Genomic DNA, 22,784 nt, shown 5'->3' with positions numbered 1-22,784 from the left:
TGTAATGTAGATATTAGACATGAGCATTCAAAAATACTTTGTAGTTCTTCACACTTTGTTAAATATGTTTTTGTAAATTGGCTTCGCCTTGAATAAATAAATAAAAAACAATTTCCTCATAGTTTTTCTATTTAAACAACTAACCCTAATATCCAGAAGTTAGATTGTAGTACACAAAAATGTTATACCAAACAAAATTATTCAACATTCAACGGTTTATAATAAAATGAATGAACTCAAGTTTTGACGAAAATGCAGGAGTCCTACAAAGTTGCAGCCAACTATAAATTCATACAACCTGAGCCCGTATCACCAGATCAAACAATTTCGTCAAACTATTCTGCATAGATCGCTAATGAATTTGAATAAATCGTTCGTCCTGGGACACAGCCGAAACAATTTTGCGATCCGATGCTTTCTTCCTCCCCCAGGACGTGACTTTACTTCTTGGCTCCTGGGGGAAGGAGTGGGCAGCCGCGGTCCTTTCCCCGCAATTTTATTCCAATTGCCTTCTCGATCTTTCCGATGATTACGTTGTTGGGGATACCTCGTCCTGCTTCGTAGTCGGTGATGATCTGAGGTTTCTCGTTTATCTTCGTGGCGAGATCTTTCTGGCTGAGGCCTTTAGCCTGACGTCCCTGCTGGATTAGTTTTCCCATGTCCAATGGAACAGTGTCGTGTTTCAATTCTTCCGTTTCGCGGTCCAGTTTTGCAGTATTTTTAGTAATGACATGCTGTTTGTTGCTGCCTGCTCCCCCTGTATGAACAAAATATTCATCCTTTTAGATCAAATACATGGTATAAGACAAGTCTAAGAATGCCAATAGTACCATTATGCCAATGAAAACATAAAATAACATAAGATACAGGATGATATCAACTCTCTATATTTTTGGTCTGAAAACAATGGGATGTCGTTATATCAAGGGTAATGCTTCTGTATAACGTTTGCTAGAATTAATAACAAAATCCCCTTCAACTATGTTCTTGACAATGTCAATCTGAAACAGCTCAATGAGATAAGAGATTTGGGTGTATTCTTAGAAGTGAACCTTTCATTCACCGCCCACATCAACATCACCATCGATGAAGCTCTCAAACTTCTTGATTTTGTCCTTCGAAATTGTAAAAATCTAACAGTGGATGCCACCAGAATTGTTTACCTAGCCTATATAACATATATTTTGGAGTATGCGTCACCTCATTATAAAGTACATACAAATATTATTGAAGGAGTGCAAAATATATTCCTCAGACTTACTGCCTTCAAAACTGGCCTCACAGTTGGTGAATATGATTATTCCGATATACTTGATATTGAAAATCTTCACACCCTGTCTTTTCTTAGAACAAATAACGATACCATTGCCTTATTCAAAATTATATCAGGTGACATTGATTGTAATGATCTATTTCGTGAAGTCTTATTCCGAGTACCTGTTCATTCAACTAGGAACAATGATCTTTCCACTGTCCCGTATCAACATACTAACTATGGATACCTCTCACCCACGTCAAGGTTTTGCGAGAAGCTAACTGTCCTTATTGTGACATTACAGAAAATTTCACTGAATAATTTTTAAAAAAACCTGTAGCAAACGAATTCAGTAGATAACCAGCTAGGATGTTGTAGGTAATTTTAAGTTTATATGATTTAAATTTCATGTTTATATTAGGTTAAGTTAGTTTTGAGGTAATACTGTATTTCTATATTTCGTTTTCCTCACGGGAACTACCCATATACATAAATAAATAAATAAAAATAAATTAATGCCTAGAGTAAACCTTCATTGCTGTTCCTGTACCTAAATCATACCTACACAGTACTGTGTAGGTAGGTAGGTAATTTAAGACTTGAAGTATGCCCACTTACTATAAGAATATGTTAAATGATAAGACCTCAGCTCGCACTAGTTTCGGCTTCTGAGGGTTGTCGTTCTTGGGGATGCGACAACTGGTTAACAAAAAAACGTCATTAACAGATAAACAAAGGATTAGGGGGGTCGCAAAACCGAACCCCGTGGGACTCCTGTATCAATGTCGTACAAATCCGAGCTAGTATCTCTGGCATATGTATAAAAATAATGAATTTGCGTTCAATAGAATGATCTAGAACAATGATCTTACATTTCAACTGCGTGTCCACAGCAACTCCTTGTCTACGAGCTGCATTGACCGCCTGCTCGCTTTTCATGGTGGATGCCTTTGGGGCTCTCTTTTTCAAGACGGTCACGGTATCCCAGTCTGACATAGACATTGTTGAATTTTGTGTATCACTGTTTGTGAATTGTGAAAGACAAGATCAAAAAACTACCAAAATACAAAATGTCCACATATATTTTTTCTTTCTTCTTCTTCTTCTATTTTAGCTCAAGGAGTTCAAGGACGGGAGCTTTTTTTACGCATACCATCAGTTTCTTGACTACTAGAGAAAAACATCTTTTTGTAGATGGTTGAGTCATCAGAGAATGAGATGATCATGATTTAAATAGAAAATTGATAGCCAAATCACCTGATTAGAAAAATTCACAACTATTCTTCGTGAAACCAATATATTACTTCTTTTTTTTACGCATACCATCAGTTTCTTGACTACTAGAGAAAAACATCTCTTTTGTGTAGATGGTTGAGTCATCAGAGAATGAGATGATCATGATTTGAGTAGAAAATGATAGCCAAATCACCTAATTAGAAAAATTCACAACTATTCTTCGTGAAACCAATATATTACTTCTGTTATTGTGAAAATTTTTAAAAACTTTGTTGTTTTAACGATTCCCTTTCGTTTGGTCAAAAACTCCCGATGTATGCACTGAGATTGACTTAACTTTGTATAGATGTTGATAGATGATAAAAAATTGGTATTTATTTCGGGTATTTTGTTCAAATCTTCCCTGTGAACGAAATGCTTAAATTCATTATTTCTTCAGGTCGAGAGTTTTCGATAGAATATTCCACATGGAGAAAGGGTCCAAGTGATTACATCGAAGATATTCTTTTCATTTTGGTTATTTTATTTGTATTATTCATGAGTAGTGAAAATTTACCCTAACTTAACCCAAATTCTGTATATTTCTTTCGTTGATTGATTTTAATCTAGAAATATATATTCTGAAAAAAATCAATATTCACTACTGATCATTCAAGGAAGTGTAAAACTAAAAGTTTCAGAAACATTATTTAAAAATTTTCTCCTATATATATATTTTTCAGTTTTTGATTTTTTATCCAAAACGTTGATTCCAAATGTATCAGAATGTAACAATATTGCAGTATGGATCAGATTTTTAGTCGATTTAGTTTTTTATATTTTCTACTGAGATTTCGGATAATACGTATTATTCAATAATTGATAACCCATATTTTCTCTTTTTCAAGTTTGGGTTAATTCGTAATTAGAAATCGGTTATTACATCTTTAACTTCTTGCATTATAAACAAGGGGTTGAAGTCAGAATTCTATCATTGAGTGCAATAATGTCGTTTAGAATATGACTACACTCTTCAATGTTGAAGCAGGGATGGATTTAGATCTGAATTTCGGAGGGGTAATTTTTAGGGGGTAATTAATACATGGAAGTATATGCATGTATATATTATAATACTCATTTGGAATCCATTGAATTTTTGAAACACTAGAACTGCAACACCCTACTCGATGCGCGTTTCACCAAAGTGGTTTTTATTTCGTGTAGTTCAATGTTTATATGAAAGTAATTGTTTTGAAAGGGATATTTCTTACGGTTTGTGTCTGAAAATTACTTCTTTGCATGAACTACACATCATTGTAAAGAGTTTATTCTGAAATTAATTGTTTTTTTCTACCTCTCTCAATTTGAATCTTTGTTGTTCTATGCATAATTTTGGGGATGGGAACACTGATCTTTGGCAGTTTCCGGTAACGCGATTAGCCGGTAGAGGAAAAAACGCCTCCTCCATCTTTAAAGTCGACGCTCGAATTCTAAGTTTTGTGGGTGTTTGCTCTAATTATTATTGAAAGTTTGATATCGTATTTCATTGAAAACTTCATAAGAAGTTTAAGTTTTTACGTTTTCGTGAAAGTCCAGGTAAGGAACATTTTCACAGCTATAAAATATTGATTATACGCAATTGAATTTCTGTCGGCGTCAGCTTCTTAGCTAGAGCCTCCATTTTGTATTACCGATCACCAAATTAATTGATTTTCTTGCTGTATCTAGTTGAAAAAATCATGGCAAATAGAAGAATGGGCGGTATGGGCGGAGGCCCGCGAGGCAATCGCTCTTTTTCTCAGCAACAGTTTCAAGGAGGCAGCCTTAACCCCTGGCAGGGGGCTATGCCCCAAAATTCTATGAATCAGGGATTGCTTTCCCAAATATCTTCCAATCCTCAACAACTCGCTCTCGCTCTTTCGAGCTTGCTACAAAATCAGCAACAGAATCCACCATCGTTACTTTCTTTGCCTACGCCTCCTGCTTTTTCTAATCAGGGAGGAGATTTCAATCGGTTTGGCAACCGAGGCAACCGTGATTTCAGGCGACACGAGCCTTACAACAAGGTATGATTTTATTACTATATTTTTTTCTCATAATGAATAATGTACCCTTTGGCTCTCGCCTGTTTATTTCTGTTAGGCGTAGAGTCATCAAAACCACCTCTTTTATATACTTTCCGCATCTGGGCTACGCCCAAGTACTTTTCGAACATATTCTACCTGTTGGTTGCCCCCACGGGGGTAAATATTCGTTTTATCGGTTCACACTAGTTTTTGGTATATTTTTTGTTGGACTATGTATTTTCACTGCTGATCTCGAATCTGAATTGCAAACTTATAAAATTTTGAATAGAACTTCACCATTTAAATCAATGATATAGAACTTGGTGCTAAATCCCAGGTTATAATGTCGAATACAAATGAATGATTTATCACAAATAACTTCAAGATAGTTTTAGTTCTTACTAGGCAAAGGTTCTGATGCTAATTTTCTTGGTATACAGTGTGTGTCGTAACATAACGAACTCAATTTACAAAAACACAGACAAAACACCGAAATCTATTGATCTTTCCTCCTGCTTACACAGTTGACATAAACAGTTGCCTGAAACATAAAAAGCTTCAAAATGTTTCTTATTTTGACAACTCAGGTTTTTGTTTTGTGGAAATCAACACAGTTACTGTTTTGTCGAAATCAACACAGTTATTGTTTTATTGCTTTTTTATCTGTTAGCTAGAAATCCATCATAACTTGTTTGGTCCTGTTTTTGCAAACAGCATCTTTGTGGTTGTTTTATGAGAGTTCCAGACTTAGGTGCTGATTGTGACATTTATTTCTATCCCACTGATATTCACTGAAAGGCTGAGTGTTTGCCTGTAGACACTCTTGACTTCATATTCTTAATAGGCGGACAAAAATACTGGAGTCTAATCAATTTTTCTTTCAAAACTAGTGCAAACCTTCAAAATGAGTATTTACCCTCAAGTATAGTGGAACATTGAGGCAACTCCATAGCTTCATCTGTTCTGTTCTGTGATAATTATCTCAAGAGCATAATCCTACAAAGATGTCTATGTATTGTAAAATGTGTTATTTTTCTGTGATATATTTTAGGATTATTGTTTTTGTACTTGTTCTCCTTTGAATTATGTAGGTAGTATGTTTATCTGATTAAAATCATTGGTTTATAGTCCACATAACTTTATCAGTTCCCATATTTCTTACAGGTTGCTGCTGAAAAAATATAGTACGTTATTTTCCAAGACTTTAGTTTCTAATCTGTCGGCTACAAAAATGTTCACTTGCCTAGTAAAAGCAGAAAACTTTATGTAAAGTCTAGTAAACACCTCAAGGAAATTACTTACTTCCATCTCGCAAACTATTTCTGAGAGAGGGGTTCTGACATTAGAAATTTTCCAATTAATTCGCAATCTATCTTTCAATAAAATATTCTGTGAAAATGTCTTTATTCGATGATGGGCTGATTCCATGTTACACATTAATTAATGCTTGGTCTAAGTCAATTCATTAGTTGATTGTTGAATACGTTTACAAAAATAGTCCCGATTATATTGACAAACTACACCTTTTTTTTCAATTTTACTGTTTCACGAATCTACTTGATAAGAAGATATTTCCAACCTAATTGTTATTTGAATTTTCCTCCGATGATTTGCCTGAACATTTAAATCTATTCAGCCCTGTGATGTTGTTATCTATGTGATTTTGTCACCGCTACTGAAATGAATGATTTTACTCAGATTAACAACTACCATTATTTTCCCAGAATTGTTTTTAGTAGATATCTATAATTGTATCTGTAACGTTTTATCTGGTTCAATTACAGCAAATCCCACTTCAAAAATGTGTTCAAAGTGTGCCAGGTCCTGATTCCTAGCCTAATTCCTTGTATTTTTTAATCAATCAGTTTTTCCAGTGATTTTTGCAGGCAACAAAATTCGAAGTTCAATGTTATTTTTAGAACTACTAAGTAGATTTAAACTGCGTATATGTATTTCTCTACAGGTTTCTCCGGTTTATCTTGTACTTCATACCCTTTTGCTTGATGATCTAAAATTCTTTTTAAAAAAAGTATTTCTTGTTTCTTCAGATCAAAATTTTACTGCATGTGTTATTTTCAATTGTATTACATCCTAGTATTGCGTATTCTTTTGTACTGTCTAGATAAATTATTGATTATCGTAAATTTAAATGTTGTCTAGGATAATTCTGCCACGATGGATATGTTGGTTTGAAAAACGCTTTTCTGTTTTCACTTTCCCATTAAAATGTAAAGAAGGAAACTTCTAGAGAGGGAACGATATCTTTGTCATCTGTACATCTTGTTGACGTTTCAGAACCAGCAGTTTTTCAAAATGCCATGCATGGATGAATAAAAGTTTTATGAATAGACTGGGATTTGAACCGTTTCAAATAGTTTTCAACAATTCTTTGTTTTCTAATCGAGCTCTACAGATTTTGTAGTAGACTCATTGTCAATTTTTAATGGTATGACAAAAATTTTTATTTTTTTTTCTTAAAAGCTATACCTTGAAAAATCCCAAAAGTATTTTACCATATTGACAACAAAAATAATTTCTAAATAATCCATTGATCTTAGAAAGTACGTTTGTCACAAAGCCACAATCTCTATGTAAAATTATTCCATGAAACTCAATTTATTACATTGGTTGATTAAACGTTTCTATTTCTTTTATTTATATCAAATTTTTTAACAAACTACCATCAAACCACATTTCTGATATTTCAGGCATTTACAGCTTATTTATATTTGTAAGCTATCCAGGATATATTTTTACCTATGATACCAGGTTTTTTCGTATATCAACAAATAGTTGATACTCATTAGTTTTATGCATTAATCCCAAACTAATTATTATGGTTTCTGGCGGTTTTGGGATACTACTATATTCAGATCGATGTTGCATTTTGTAGCAAATCCACTTGATTCTATTTATACTGTTTCGTAATAGTAAAAATCGATGAAGCTCGACAAAAATTTTGGGATTTTGTTATGATTTGTCGCAGCTTTTATAGGCGATTTTATAATACTTCACCAGGTCCACCTTACTTTTGTATAACTTACAAAAGGTTTTATGAGAGCTCCAGTACTTTTCTACCTACAGTGGCGAGAGTTTGGGCATTAAATCTACTTGTCCAAACTAATGACTGTTTCTGAAGAGTGTATGAGTAAAGATAACTAATAGAAAGTAAATATTTCGAAATGAAATCTTTAAATATTCATCTTTCCTAATTATCTATAGCCTAGGTTCTGGTAAATGTCTGCCGAATAACAACTTCGCTGGCTAATACCACGCTAGATATTGAATAATAACTTTATTCTTCTTTTCCATCATTTATATGATATAAGACATGTCATAAATAAAAATATGAAAATTATATAAAACAATAATAACGGTCCACAGTATAACATAGATCGGACACTTGAAACAGGTACTCAACTATATACACATATAAAAAATAACACATACACACATATATGTATACACATACATAAATATTCATAAAGTAAATTTATCTTTAACTAGGATGAAAGAAATGCAGTGAAAGCAATAATCATGATAACAGTGTCTCCCGTTCTAAGAATTCTTCTACGCTATAATATCCCTTATTAGTTAATAGCTCCTTTGTTTTTTAAAAGGTATAATATGCAATTCTATAATATCTTGAGGCAACGTATTAAATAATATGCCATTATATGCAAGTGATTCCTTGAATGTCGAAGTTTTATGTTTTGGGATAGTTAATAAATGTCTATTTCGTGTTGCATAGTTATGAACTATTGATTCATCTCTCAGATTGGGTACATTATTTTTCACATGGAGCAGAGCTTTATATATATAGATACAAGGTAATGTTAGCATCTTGTTCTTGTAGAAAGCAGATCTACAGCTATCCCTGGGTGTAATAATTAAAGATAGTTCTAATTATTTTTTTTTTAACAATAAAAACACGTTTTGCCCCCATAGAAGATCCCCACATTAATACATTTTGAATTAACCCATGTACAAATACTCCCTAACAGAGATCAAACAGAGTCTAGAGACTGTAGAGAAGAGAGATACTAGAAAATAAATATTTCGAAGTGGTCTTACTGCTGGATGAACGACAAAGAAGAAAGAAGCCGGTGAAGTAGTTGTTTTCCCGGTAGACATCTATCAACAACATGTATGTTGGGAAAGATGCATGTATTCAAAAAACACTTGCTTGTGAGATTTTCACTAAACAGTGTTACAAAAACGCAACACCTGTTTTGCCATACAATGGCTTCTTCGGCCGTGTCTAGAGATGAATGTTTTGAGATTTCCTTTCAAAATATTTATTTTTTGGTAATGACTATTTATCTATTTATGATGAATACTGTTATAACAATTTATTTCAAAATATTTACATGATAATAAGAAGATATCAGGTATATGCAAAAATTATGGTGTTTTCAGATGATGATCTCTTTGTTGAATGTTGTGATTGCATGTTCTACAACTTCCCCACCTGAATAATGGTCTATATCCGCATGTTGTCATTTTCTTTTACATGTTCAATACATTTTTGCCATTTTTCGGAATCAACATTTTTTAAGAACCCCTTAAAGATTATTTGCCATCTATTTTAAATGTCGCTTTTCTTCTTGCAACAAAACCTGTTACGTGAGCTCAGTGGGATTGAGTTCGTAATGATAAAGGGGCAGACGTAGAATAATAATAGTGTCTCATTATGGAGTTTATGGATTCATAAGTTAATTTTTTAGGTGATCTGAAATAGTAAAAAATCTCAAAGCCGCCAGATCTTACTTCATTGAAGTTCCTTTTTAATATACGTCAGGGTATATTGAGCTTTTCTGATGCTCTGAATCTGTTTTACTCATGACCAAATTGAAATATTTAGTAATTCTAAGGATGATGGTATTCCTTTCCCATTGTGTTTCGCAGACCATCTTGATATTGAATTTTTGTCCATATTTTTTTTTACAAATGTATCTAGAGTGTCTACAATTTAAATAAACTAATTTTTTCCTATGATTTTATTTAAATTTTATTTCAGTCTGTTATTATATCTCCCTTTGTACATTTTTATCCATTTTTTCCATATGTAAAATATGAAAACTTGTGAAATTGTTTCATATTGGAAGTTGATATTCTTAAACTTTTACTATGTCCTTAGTAGTTATATCTTAGAATATTTACATTCATTGTTTATTTTCAGCTATCACGAGGGCCAATCTTTTCTAACAAACTGCGTTAAATCTTTTTTTCTTATCAAATTTCATACTGATATGAAGACAAATTTAGGTTGAAGAAGTACTTTTAACTCAGGACAGTCACATCTAAAGAGAACATCTTGAAGAACTTTTAGCAAATGAATATTTTATTGTATTTTCACTTGTATTATCGTTTTGCCAACTGAGATGATCGACATCTGCACAAAGAGTGCTTCAGTCTTTGTGCAAATATTCTACCGTCAACAATCCTGACAAATGCAGTCGTAGCCATCAATAAAACCCCCACTCAATTTAACAACTTTTTTACTTACCCTTCAGGGCCCAAGTTTCCCGAGGGATTGTCTTTCGATGGGCTTTTCTTCCAGTTCATTCATATATCTATCCTCCACACTGTTTTTATGAACCTCCTCTCTCAAATTTTAAATCCTCATCAAACTAAATATTTATTCACCAATGATTGCTTATTTTGCTTTTATAATTAGAATCGAAATTTTGGCGGTCGCAACAATGACAACCGGAGGCGTGGTAATCAGAACCAACAGAAACAGGACGATCAGAAAAAGACCCCCAGTAAGAAAGAGGACAAAGTCCTAGAAGTATCCACTGATGACGGTGGTGAAGAGAAGACCCCCAAGAGGGATTGGAAGGACGAGAAGAATGCCAGCGAGGAGAAGAAGAATGAAAGCAGCGAAGAAGAAAGAAACAAGGATGGAGTGTACGCTGGCATCCCCAAGGAGTATTTGAACTGCTTTGTCTGTAACAAGCAGATGTGGGATGGCGAATCCATGTACAAGCACGTTAAGGGTGAGTGTTTTCCTCTGTTCTGGTATCCCCTCAATAGGCTAGGGTACTTTTTTTTGACCATTTACACACATCGGAAAAGTCTAGGGATTTTTTTTAAATGGCAATAATTTTTTTTTAGATCCCTTTAGGGAAAAAAAGTTGATTGGTGATTATCAAACGAATGTAACTTACAACAAAATTTATTAAATGGTCAAAAATACTGAGTGCGCATATAAGCAAAACTAAAAAAAAAATATGGCTCTTCTTTGGCACCCCGAAAAAAAATCATAATAGAAAAAAAATTGGAATCAATACAAAGTATGGCCTCCACGCTGGTTTATTACGGCCCTACATCTATCGTGCATCGACAAAATGAGATTGTCAATGTCTTGTTGAGGTACATTTGCCCATTCAGCAATTAAAAGCTCTCTCAATTGAAACGTTGTGTGAATGTTCCCCATATGCGGAGTAATTCTTCGTTGAAGCATGTCCCACACATGCTCGATGGGATTCAGGTCCGGTGATTGTGCTGGCCATGGCAATACGTCAACTCCTTCGTTGGTGAACCAGTCAGTCACTAGACGCGCGACATGTGGACGAGCATTATCATGCATTAGGTGGAAGTTTTCACCAACAGCACCAGCAAACGGACGGACGATAGGTAGAAGAATGGTGTCGAGGTACTGTCGAGCTGTGAGGGAGCGATTTGGAAAAACGAGATCGGTTCTGCCGCCGATCATGATTCCGCCCCATAGCATTACTGTACCACCTCTGTATGTGTGGACTTCCTGGACGTGTCTCAAACGTTCATTATTTTCAGGTCGTCTCCACAGTCTTACTCGACGAGAATCTGGATGAAATCCAAATCTGGATTCGTCTGTAAACAAAACTGTGGCGCAATCATTTGAATCCCAGTTTTGATGTTCTTGACACCACTCTAATCTTCTACCGCGATTGCCTCTCGACAAAGGTGGACATCTAAGTGGCCTTCTGTTGTGGAGATCTGCTTCATGCAGTCGGTTTCTGACAGTATCACGACCAATGGTTACCTGGTGCGTCTGCTGCAACACGTTAACCAACTCAGGTGCTGTGATTGTCAGTTGTCTTCTTGCGGTTAAGACCAAAAATCGGTCTTGAACTGCAGTTGTAGCGCGTCCTCGCCCTGGATGTTGTTCGGCTGGACTGCCAGTTTCACGGAAACGCCGCCACAATCGACTGATAACACTTTGGGAGACCCCCAAACGAAGAGCTACATCATTTTGTTGCATGCCACCTTGAAGAAGCCCTACAGCTCTATTCATCTCAGCCAATGGTAAGTGATGGCGTTCCATGTTAAAGCACAATATTTCCAGTTTAATTGCTGAGCAAGAACTGCATAGAATGTACAAACTCGACACTTTCAGATTATTCATTTTAGCCGAAAACCTACAGTTTGTAAAAAACTTGATAAAAGATTAGTTACCGTTTTTGCAGGCTTTGTTCAACCCATAGAAATCTACAGGGTGGTCGAGTGTACCAATTTAATCGAAATTAAACGACCTCATGCATTTATATTTATGATATTTAGTATGTTATAAAAATATCCCTAGACTTTTCCGATGTGTGTAACATGGTATAGCATTTTTATGGTAAGTCCCGAATACTGAAATCCTTTTTCGTAGTTACAAAGATAAAATCATCTACAAAAAATCATGAAATGAAAATAGAGAGTGGGTTAGTTGAAAGCATAAATATAAAATCAGTAAACTGAGAATTTATTAAGGTTTTTCACAAGTAAGGCCCTGCCATGTCAATATATTCCTAAATGTGACAAAAATAGTGTTGGAGACGAAACCTATCAATAGTAGATTTGAATTTTGCAAGGCTTCAGAGACAAGTGAAGATTATACAAATGAAAGTTTAGTGAATTTCTCTTATAGTCTGGGTCACAAGATCCTTTTTTGGAACTTCTGTCCAAGGGCACCGAAAATTATGATTTGATTTGACCCTAGCAACTTTTTGAAAAATTTCAAGAGGAGCTCGAATAAATTGCAAAAGGTATAAAAAATTTAGTAAAAAAGGGGGGTTTGTTTTTTTGCAAATATCTCTGAAAATAGTAAAGATATCCGAAATTTGAGAAGAGATCCTTAAAGAGAAGGAAATTTCCTTCAAGTCCTACCTCCCGGAACTTTATCACCAATATTTATAATTTTAATTTAGAGGCAAAAATAGTGCTAAAAGCGGGTGATGCATGTTTTTTTAATATTCAAATTTATTTGTATTCTTATTATTTAAAGTTACATGAAAATTATTTTTCATAATTTTTAGCTCTATTTGTTTAAAAATTTGTTATAAACAAATATATTGTTTATAAGATATTTGAAATTTTTTTGGGGGTGTTTTTATCAGTGATGAATATCATGAGGTTCAAAAACAAATTCGTTTTGTAAAAAAAAATTTTGATTGCTTAAAAACGCATTTGTTGAATATCTTTTTTTCTTCTACTTAACATGAATTTTAAAGAACGATTCTCATTATTAATAATTTTTATTTCTTTTTTATTCTGAAAAAAAAAACTTTTTTAATTTTAATTTTCTTTATTTGATTAACAATTTGTTTTAAACAAATCAATTTTTACCATTTTTTTTAAATACTACAAAAAAAACAAAACAACCACGTGTCACTTTTTGTGTAAAAATAGAAAAATATTGAAAAATTGAAAATTTTTGTTTTCACTATCACAGTCATAAATCTTAGCTATTGATTCTGTTGAGTTGGTATTTAAGTTCTTTAATAAAACCAGAAGTTGCAAGTTGCATTTTTTTTATCAGAATCATAACTAATTTTGTTCGAGAAAAATATTTTTGGCTCTCTTTTCATTCATTATACAAAAAAAAGGAAAAAACTTCAGAAGAATTGAAGAAATCAACCTTACGGTTGATTTCTTCATACACTTGAAGTTTCGGGTTGAAAACATTTTTCTTCAACTCAGCAGCGCATTCTTGAACTTGAAGGACAAGAAAACTCATTTCTCACATGATATTATGACTTGTTACTGAAAAAGACGATTGGGAATGTTCCTCAATTTGGGTTATTACAGCAAATGCAAGTTTGAACAAAATACAGTTGACTTTAGTTCATGAGTTTTTCAAATTCTCTTCGAAAAGAATTCAAATTGATGTTTCAAATGTTGGGTTTTAATTTTTAAAGGGATTTGTTTCTAATTCACATATTGGCAACAGCGCCTATATCAAGTTGAAATAATTTCTACGTACCTAGATATTCTACTTTAAAAAAAGGAAAATTATCTTTATAAATCAACAATTAAGGCAAAGTATAAATTATAGTTCAATACCACCTCCACAAGCCACATAAACAACAGTTGTTTTGTTATTTATTTATATAGAGGAAGATAGGTTAGGTGCACAAAATGTCATATGTCACAGAATGTCTCGGAACTTGGAACATGAGTAAACAGAACAAAGGTTGAAATGATAAGTTTAAAATACGTTGTTTTAGAGCTCTTTTATGAAAACCACTTGATTTTCGTCAGGAGGAACATTCCCCATTCTAGTCTTTTCTTGATGATAGTACGTAAAAACTAGTTTCTCTTGAAAACATTCCATTTTCAATTTGAACAAAATTCCTAAGGCCGAGATTAATGTATGTTGTTTCATGAACTACCTGGGCTATTATCTGGTTGTGTATTTTGGAGCCATGTGTTTCTGAAGATGAATAAAAATTATTTATTCATATTTAGATTAAGGTTTGAAATCTCCTGTATATATTGAAAAGATTGTTTTTGTTGTACTCTTTGTAGAATGTTGTTTTCTAAGCTGTCTTTTTTTGTCAGGACGTGCCCATAGACAAACTTTGGAAACTTTGGAGGAAAGCATCCATATCACTGTCAATATCCTTAGAGAGAATATGCGCCTCCTCGAGGAGAAGAAAGTTATCGAATTGGAAAGAATGCAACGCCTCTCCAAGAAGTTCAAGTACCAGGAACAGGAAAGCCACTGCAACATGTGCGATTTGAAATTCTTAGGAAAAATCATAAGCCATCGCAAGTAAGTTTCGCCAAGATTGAATTTTATTTTGAAATAGCTCGTTCTTTTGAAATTGTTCAACAGAAATGCTGACTTTTTAATTTCAGATCCGAAGGTCATCAACGTCTGAAGCGCTACCTGCACCCTGTTTGCAACCTCTGCGCCAAGGAGTTCCCGTCGAGAGTCGAATGGATTGAACATCGTTTGACTCCTGAACATTTGAAGAACTTGTTCGAGAAGATGAAGGACAGGTGCGGCGGTGCTGACGGTGATATAATCGTTAAAGAAGACGAACAAGAACTGGCTTTGGAACCTCTTCTGGATGAACCTCTGCAAATGGAAGATGAATATGTTATTTTGGAATTGACTAATGACTTGTCAAGTTATCAGAATCTCTTGCCGGCCTACAAACCTGACCGTGCTGTTTCCACTAAGAGCTTGGTAGAGTTTAGCGGCTTCAGGTGCGAGTTGTGCAACAGGAGTTTTGAAAATGAAGAGTTGGCGCAAGTAAGTTGAACGTATCTGCTACCGATTTCATTATTGTCTCATATAAAACAATAAAACAAACGCTAAGTTGATGTTGAAGAGTTTGGAAATCATGAAACAGACGATAATATTTATTTATTTATGGACTTGCCAGTTTACAATAAACAGAGACAGTGCAACAGGAAAAGAAGGACAATTGAATAATAATGAACACCAAAAAATAGCAAATATCGATTCTTTCATGATGAAATAATATTCAATCGTTTTTTCATAGTAGGCCAATAAGTTTAACCAGATTTTTGAAAGAATATGTGGATGAAACAAATCAGTAACGCTATTCTTATTTGCTGGTCTTTGCTTTCTAGTAATGAATTCATTTGAGCCATAACTAGTATGTATCAGCACTCATTCTTTCTAACACCAATAACACCCTATGAAGTGGAATCAATTATCATAAAAACTACATCGAAACCGTCAGCTGGTATCGACGAAATAGATGGCAAAGTAATTCGATTTGTGAAAGAGCAAATAAGCAAACCATTAGCACATATAATTAATAAATCGTTCACCTCTGGAAAGTACATTGATTCCTTGAAAATCTCTAAATCAATACCTATCTATAAAAATTAAGGGTCGAGAGATGACATGAATAATTATAGAAATATCTGCTTACAGAGTCAGATTGCAAAGATCATAGACATGGTCTTCAACACGAGATTAACAAGTTTCCTTGAATCTCGAAATCTCTTAGTCTCATCTCAACACGGTTTTCGACAAAACAAGTCTACCAGTTCTGGTATGGCAGAATTATGTTTGCAACTATATGATGCTTTGAACTCAAAAAACAGCTCTATTGTACTCTTCTTTGATCTGAGTAAAGCGTTTGATACGGTCGATCACAATCTCCTAGGTGAGAAACTCTATCATATTGGTGTTAGAGCCACTAAATTGGCTCACATCGTATCTCGGAAATCGAAAACAAGTATTGATACTGGGTAGTGCAAAATCAGAAGAGAAAACTGTTAATGTAGGGGTACCGCAAGGATCGCTACTGGGTCCAGTACTGTTCACTATTTTTGTCAATGATATCACCTCAACATGCAAACAAGCGCACAAAATAATGTATGCAGACGACACAACTATGATAGTGAGAGAAAACAACTTAGCAAAAACAGTAGAAACTGCCAACCCCGTTGCAAACCAATTTCACACATGTGTACCAGTACGGGCTTGTGTGAGAACAGAGAAAAATCAAATTTTATCTTATTCATTCCAAAAAACATCAATAATACGTTCTGTTTCCTGATTAGAATTGATGGCAAAAGTATTGAACAGGTCACATCAACGAAGTTTCTAGGTATTACCTTGGACCATAAACTAAGCTGGGAAAACCATATTAACAGCTTATGTAATAAACTGAGTAAAAACTGCTTTGTACTAAGGCAATTGAAGAATACAGAGTCAATGGACGTGCTGTTATTGGTTTACTACGGTTTGAAACAAACAAATATATCCTATAGGTTGATATTTTGGGGAGGCTCAACTCAAATAGAAAAAGTATTTCTACAGCAAAAGAAAATTATTAGATGCATAAAAGGGGTACATCAAAGAATATCATGCAAAGAAATATTTACTGAATTATCTATTCTAACTGTGCCATCATTGTACATATTTCAAACTATTTTAAACGTAAAAAAACAATTGGAAGTACTACCTACAAATAGTGCTCACCATAACTATAATACACGGAAGTGCAGGGAATTTGCAGCAGACGTTTTCGAGACTTGCCATTGGTCTATGCTCTCACATATACAAAGGCATTGTATTTTATAATTATTTCAAGAACAAATATGACAGTGAAAAAAATTTCAATGATTTTAAAACTTTTAAATCTCTTTTAAGCAAGTTCTTGCTGAGAAAAGCATTCTATTTTGTGAAGGAATTTTTAAATGACTGAATATGACCTTTTTTAACAAATTTTAGCGTTGAAAGTAGGTTGTGTATGTAGAATAGTCTTATAAATAGGTATATATTCTGATTTTAGTTGACTAGTCTAATGAAGTAGTAGCATTTGTGTACCGAATTATTTTGTAACATATTATGTTCTGCTTTTACAGATGATTAAATTCTATTCTATTCTATTCTATAATCGCAAGAAACTTGGACCAACTCTAACACTCTGGTTTATTTTGAATTTATAATGAGATCAATCACCAATTGCGTTACAAATGAACGGTTCATATCACCATTTTTGACTTTATGAAAAAGTCTTGAGTCAATTTCAGCGTGGCGGTGTGCTCCAAAGTAGATGAAAGCAAAAGTATTGGAGTAATCATAGTCTGTCCTCTAATATGGATGCATACAATATTAGTTTTTGGAGTGTTAAGAAGCAAAACTAATTATTTCCAGTCATTCCATATTTTTCTATTTTTTCTTTATTCCTTCTGTCATATCATATTTTTGTCAGGTTTTCCTTGTTTCTGCATGTCTCTTATGTTTTTTTTGTTCCTCACTCAATTCTCATATCCTATTTTTTCTCTTTCCTTTTTGTTGATTTTTTTTCTCTAAGTATCTTGTCTCGCATAATCGTGTCCGATTTCTGCTTTTCCCTTTTCCTCATTTATGATTTCTACCTCTTCACCCTTTTCATCTTATTACTTAATATCTCATCTCTGTTTTCTATAGACTCTTTTTTATTTACTGTTGAATGTGTTTTTTTGAAAATTGTACTGGTTTTTCAACTTCTAGTTTGTCAAGTACTCATCTCTTTCAAGCAATCTTTTTAATTCCATTGCTGTGTCTCTTCCTTCATACTGCCTTCATTCAGTATTTTAATTTCCCACTAAATCACCTTCATTTTGCAAAATTTTCTTTCCCCCTATTCCATTTGTATTTTATTTTAAACTTTACCGTTTCGTCGATATTTCCCCATTTCTTCGATGTTTCCCCCTTTTGCTTTTTTGGAGTACATGTTATGTTTTTTTGCAGAAACATCTGAAGACTAGAGGTCATTACCATGCATTCATTGAAGCAATCAAACGGAAGTACAAGGAGCAACAAAAAGCCAAAGAATCCAAGAAAGTTGAAGATGATGGTGATAAACCGAAGGAAGAAAATGATGAATCCCAAGCTGATGGTGAGTAAAAACACCCTTTATTTGTTATAAGCCTCGTATTTTGGGCAAGGAGATTTGTGAACCCTTCCAAAAGCTTCGAATCATACGAGGCCATATCGAAATCCTCGTATAGTCTCCAGACTGCAGTTTATTGTTGATCTGATTTATGGCGAGGTAACAATTTTATTATTTAAAGTACAGTGAGTAACCTTTGAAAAAATGTATCACTTGCACATGTGAAATATTTTTTTTTTTACTAGGCGACCAAGAAATGTATGATCCTGAAGAGGCTACCAATGAAGACGAATCTGCCGTAGATGCAGAAACTACCCAAGAAGAAGGCGAAGGTGATCCTTCGGTAATCAACAATTCTGTTGATATGATTGAGATGGTCGAGGAAGAAGAGGCAGAGCCGGAGGAGGAAGAGGAGATGCCAGAGCCACCACCGCCACCAAAGAAACAAGAGGTAAGGTTTGATTTTACATTGAAGTTTGATATTTGATATCATCCTTTTGTGGATCTCTGTGGTAGATTCTTATGAAACATTTGTTTTTATCTATGAAATCGGTCTCTGTAATTTTGAAGAAAAACTTGAGACACAATGGGGAATGTTCCTCCTGAAGAAAATCAAGTAGTTTTCATAAAAGAGCTCTAAAACAACGCATTTTAAACTTATCATTTCAACTTTTTTCTTAAAAAAATGATTTAAATACTTAAAAAAGAGGAATGAAATAATGCCTTCATTATTTGAAGGGATTCTTTTCTATTTCACCATTTGGCAACATCGGTTATAGCTAATAAAGGACAATGAATCTGTTACCTGTATGAGACAAACAAAGATGACATATTTCAGAGGCGTGCTGTTCTGTTCACTTTTGTTCCGAGATATTCTGTGACATGACATTTTGTGCACCTAACCTGTCTTCCTCTATATAAATAAATAACAAAACAACTGTTGTTTATGTGGCTTGTGGAGGTGGTATTGAACTCTAATTTATATTTTGCCTCAATTGTTGATTCATAAAGATAATTTTCCTTTTTTAAAGTAGAATATCTAGGTGGGTATAAATTATTTCAACTTGATATAGGCGCTGTTGCCAATATGTGAATTAGAAACAAATCCCTTTAAAAATTAATACCCAACATTTGAAACATCAATTTGAATACTTTTCGAAGTGAATTTGAAAAACTCATGAATTAAACTCAACTTGATTTTGTTCAGACTTGCATTTGCTGTAATAACCCAAATTGAGGAACATTCCCCTTTGTGAATACTAATGGTTGGAGCGTGAAGCAGTTTGGTTTGAGATATTTTTTTCTTATTTTCTTTCAGGTCAAAAAGGAACCTCCAAAGCCAGTGACTTCTACTCCGAAACAGGCCGCCGCACCTGCAAAAGCAGCTCCTGCTGCGGCACCTGCGAAAGCAGCTCCTGCTGCGGCACCTGCTAAAGCAGCTGCTGCTGCAACGCCGGCTGCAGGGGGCGTCAAAAACGGCGCCGGGCCTAAAAGCAAGAAGGCACGTAAGCAATAGAGCTTTCCACATATTTAACTCTTCGATTTGAAATTAGTGTAATGTGTCTGAGACGTATCTATATATACGTCCAATGTGTATTTTTTTAATAGGTAAACATGATTTGGTAGATGTGACCTCAGTGAATTTGAATTTTTTTTTATATTGACGTGGATTAATAAAGTGGATGGATTTTAAATGGCGACCTATTGGTAATTTTTTTTTCTTGGACCTCTGTATTTTCCCGCAAATTTCTTTGGTGGTTGGCATCTTTTGATCGTTTTTGAAGTATGATTGAATCAGAATATACAGGGTGAATGTCTGGTTAGGCTATTAATAGATACTGTGTGAAAATAAGATATGGAAGTTTGGCAGCATTTTATTGCAATTGGTGACGATTGAGCTGAAATAATTGTTAATACGGAGCATTTCCAGTTGAACAAGAAGATTTTAACTTACTCATTTTGAATGTAATGGCTTATGTTTCATTACAAATTTTTAATCTTCATCAAACTCTTGATCTGCTTCATGTAATCTTTGGTCACATGTAAATTACATATTCACTAAATCAGTCGGTAGAATCCTATCAATAGCGGTGTTTAGGGAACAGTTGTCCCCCTCCTTTATTGGAGCAGCCTGACATTATAGGCATACTACTTCTATTCATGTTTATGCCATATTTTTGAAAGGGGGGGATTAGCATAGCATAGAATAATCAGGATTGGATATTCCAAAACACGCCAAGAATAACATTGAATCGTTAATAATTTCGAAGGGCATTTTCCCCATCAAAAAACATAGGTAAAAGGAATGGTCATTCCGATACTGGAATTTGTAGCAAAGGAAAACTTGCCTGTATCTTTCTAAATATAGGTAGCAGTATGCCAAAAAAAAACAACGGTCCACAATCCTTGTCAAATTCCTGTATTTCAGATTTTCAGTAACTACCAACAAAAATCTTTACTTGAATATAGTTTTTACAAGTTCATTCTGTAGACACAACTATTTGAAGTGAAATTTTATGTGGTTTGTATTTAGAATCTCAAATGGTGAGAAAAATTTTGAAAATAGTTAGCTGGTTATTTTTAGAATCCATTCATTTGAATTCTTCTTTGTAAATCTTTCCTGTTTATTCTTTTCTTTTGAATTTTTTAGTCCGATCCCAGTATTTTCGTTTCCATAAATGAGGAATATGTAAATATCGAGTTATTTTTCAGTTTCGTTATCTGGAAGATTATTTTTAATGTTACAATTGGTAACTTTGAGGTTTTTAATCATTGTAGTTTTCATTTTTTGGTATATGGTTATCCTTCATACATTTTGAGCAAGTTTTTAACATTTCTCCGACAGTTTTTAAAAACATTCTATGGATGATGGTCAATTCTCAATAAGTTTTGCTTGATTTTTTGTAATCATCCATTGAATATTTTCAATTTGGAAATTTTTGAGACAAGGGTAAAAAATTATGTTATATATTCGATTCCCACTGTTGATTGGGAAGTTTCAGAATTTCTGGTTCAGTAGATTAGTCTATACTGAGTGACAACGTTGAATGGTGTCTGTAAAATGATTTTGACGTCACCTGGTCTGGTTTCTAAAAACTCGAAAATATACCATAAGGTTTAAATGAATTTTCCTTTGATATTTTACTGATATTTTGATTATTTTATCACACAACTATTTCCTAGATTTGAGCACAGCCTTGGAAAATTTTATTCTAAAACCGAAATCTCATTTAATTATAATTATTAGCTGGCGGCTGTTTCGACCAAGACAACGCAGCAGAATGCGAAACCTGCAGTACCCTATACATACAAAATACCAAAGCTGAGTCAAGCCAACAAAAACAAGTAGAAATTGTATGCTTCCTTATTATTCATTTCTGTAGTTTCTAGTTGATTTTAATACTTGTGAGATGATACCTGTATTTTTGGTCTTGATAGAATGCTAGATGAAAGTTAATGTATTATCTCGCCCAATAAACTTATGAAACTTAAGTCTTGTATTATTTTTCCTTTCTATTATTTTCATTTATGACGTGATTCAATCAAATTTATAACCGATATCCTACTAGTCAATACATGAGTGTTCTAACTTTCTGAAACGGAATTCCTTCGTGTTTTCAACCCTGTAAATACACTAGCTTCACAGTTTTTGTTTAAAAACCAACAAGTCCTTCATAAACGAGATTCAATGATATATTATGGAAGTTTACCGCAGATTGACTTAACTGAATATTTTTTTCACTGTGTGCAAGTGTCATCAAGCATTTTTTTTGAAAACTGTATTGCCATCACTAAACTGGCAATTTTCAAAACGAATTAAATGTTTGAATAACGGAATTTTTGTATTGAATACAATTACTGAACATAGCAGGGATTGTAAAAATATACACAACCTACTAAAAACAATGAAGAATCCTACTAGCCTTGCAGAACATTGCAAATCGTCCCTTCATACTTTTGATTTTGAGAACGAAATGATTGAAATAACAAAACATGAAACAAAATGTGTTAACAAAAGGATATTGAAAACTTACACACCTCATATTTCAATCTAATAAAAAAAATCAAACAATAACTAACTTTGGAATCATTAACCGACTGCTTTTTTCAAGTACAATTCTCTTTTTTTGAATTATAAAGAACGATTTACAGACAGTTCGGATTATTAATCTCTTCGTATTTTTAACGATTGTTATATTACAAAATATATTTTGTTTCTAACAGAACTGCTTTGTGAATTTCCATTTTAATATGTATGTCTTGTTGTTAGATTTCAGAGTCCTGCAGATGAAACAATAATGTTTCGAAACGTCGACAATTTAGAAATTGGTTAACAGATGGCGCTACATCTATAATATTCTGAAATTATCTACTAGAACATTTCTTTCAGGCCAGTTTCAACATACCTACACTGTAGGTTGAGGGCCTGACACCTATCAGAAAACAACTACTCCCCTAGCTAATACAACAAAGTACGTTGGATTATATCTGATTGGTGTGTCAGTGCAGGATTCTTCACTGAAGTTATTCCTGCATATGCCGTTGGCGATACAACTGCCATAATTGATTTTCAATGATTAGAACTCACTTGTGTGTTCCTATAATTGGAAGTAGTTGTTTTCTGAT

At 33.8% G+C, this 22,784-nt stretch overlaps 2 protein-coding genes across 3 annotated transcripts; one reads left to right on the top strand and one right to left on the bottom strand.

Moving 5' to 3' along the window:
- Positions 1–111: 111 nt before the first annotated feature.
- On the bottom strand, positions 112–2,359 carry mbf1 (multiprotein bridging factor 1). Its single transcript, XM_023161603.2, has 2 exons — positions 2,128–2,359; positions 112–757 (listed from the first exon to the last, which is right to left on the bottom strand). Exons 1-2 carry the CDS (start codon positions 2,255–2,257, stop codon positions 441–443), a joined length of 447 nt encoding a protein of 148 aa, XP_023017371.1. The 5' UTR covers positions 2,258–2,359; the 3' UTR covers positions 112–440.
- Positions 2,360–3,904: 1,545 nt separating this feature from the next.
- Positions 3,905–21,650, top strand: Pep (Protein on ecdysone puffs). Of its 2 annotated transcripts, XM_023161600.2 has the most exons (9): positions 3,905–4,066; positions 4,199–4,536; positions 10,217–10,538; positions 14,350–14,563; positions 14,650–15,049; positions 18,017–18,164; positions 18,404–18,609; positions 19,477–19,659; positions 21,406–21,650. In XM_023161600.2, the coding sequence occupies exons 2-9, from the start codon at positions 4,210–4,212 to the stop codon at positions 21,505–21,507; spliced, it is 1,902 nt and encodes a 633-aa protein (XP_023017368.2). In that variant the 5' UTR covers positions 3,905–4,066; positions 4,199–4,209; the 3' UTR covers positions 21,508–21,650. The 2 variants fall into 2 exon arrangements, with proteins under 2 accessions (XP_023017368.2, XP_023017370.2); XM_023161602.2 differs by lacking the exon at positions 4,199–4,536.
- Positions 21,651–22,784: the final 1,134 nt, after the last annotated feature.

The sequence above is a fragment of the Leptinotarsa decemlineata genome, unplaced genomic scaffold, assembly GCF_025532065.1.
Source record: "Leptinotarsa decemlineata unplaced genomic scaffold, Ldec_3_MD MMD2_P_RNA_scaffold_2, whole genome shotgun sequence".
Classification (NCBI taxonomy): Eukaryota; Metazoa; Arthropoda; class Insecta; order Coleoptera; family Chrysomelidae; genus Leptinotarsa; species Leptinotarsa decemlineata.
This window is presented reverse-complemented; position numbering and strand designations above follow the sequence as displayed.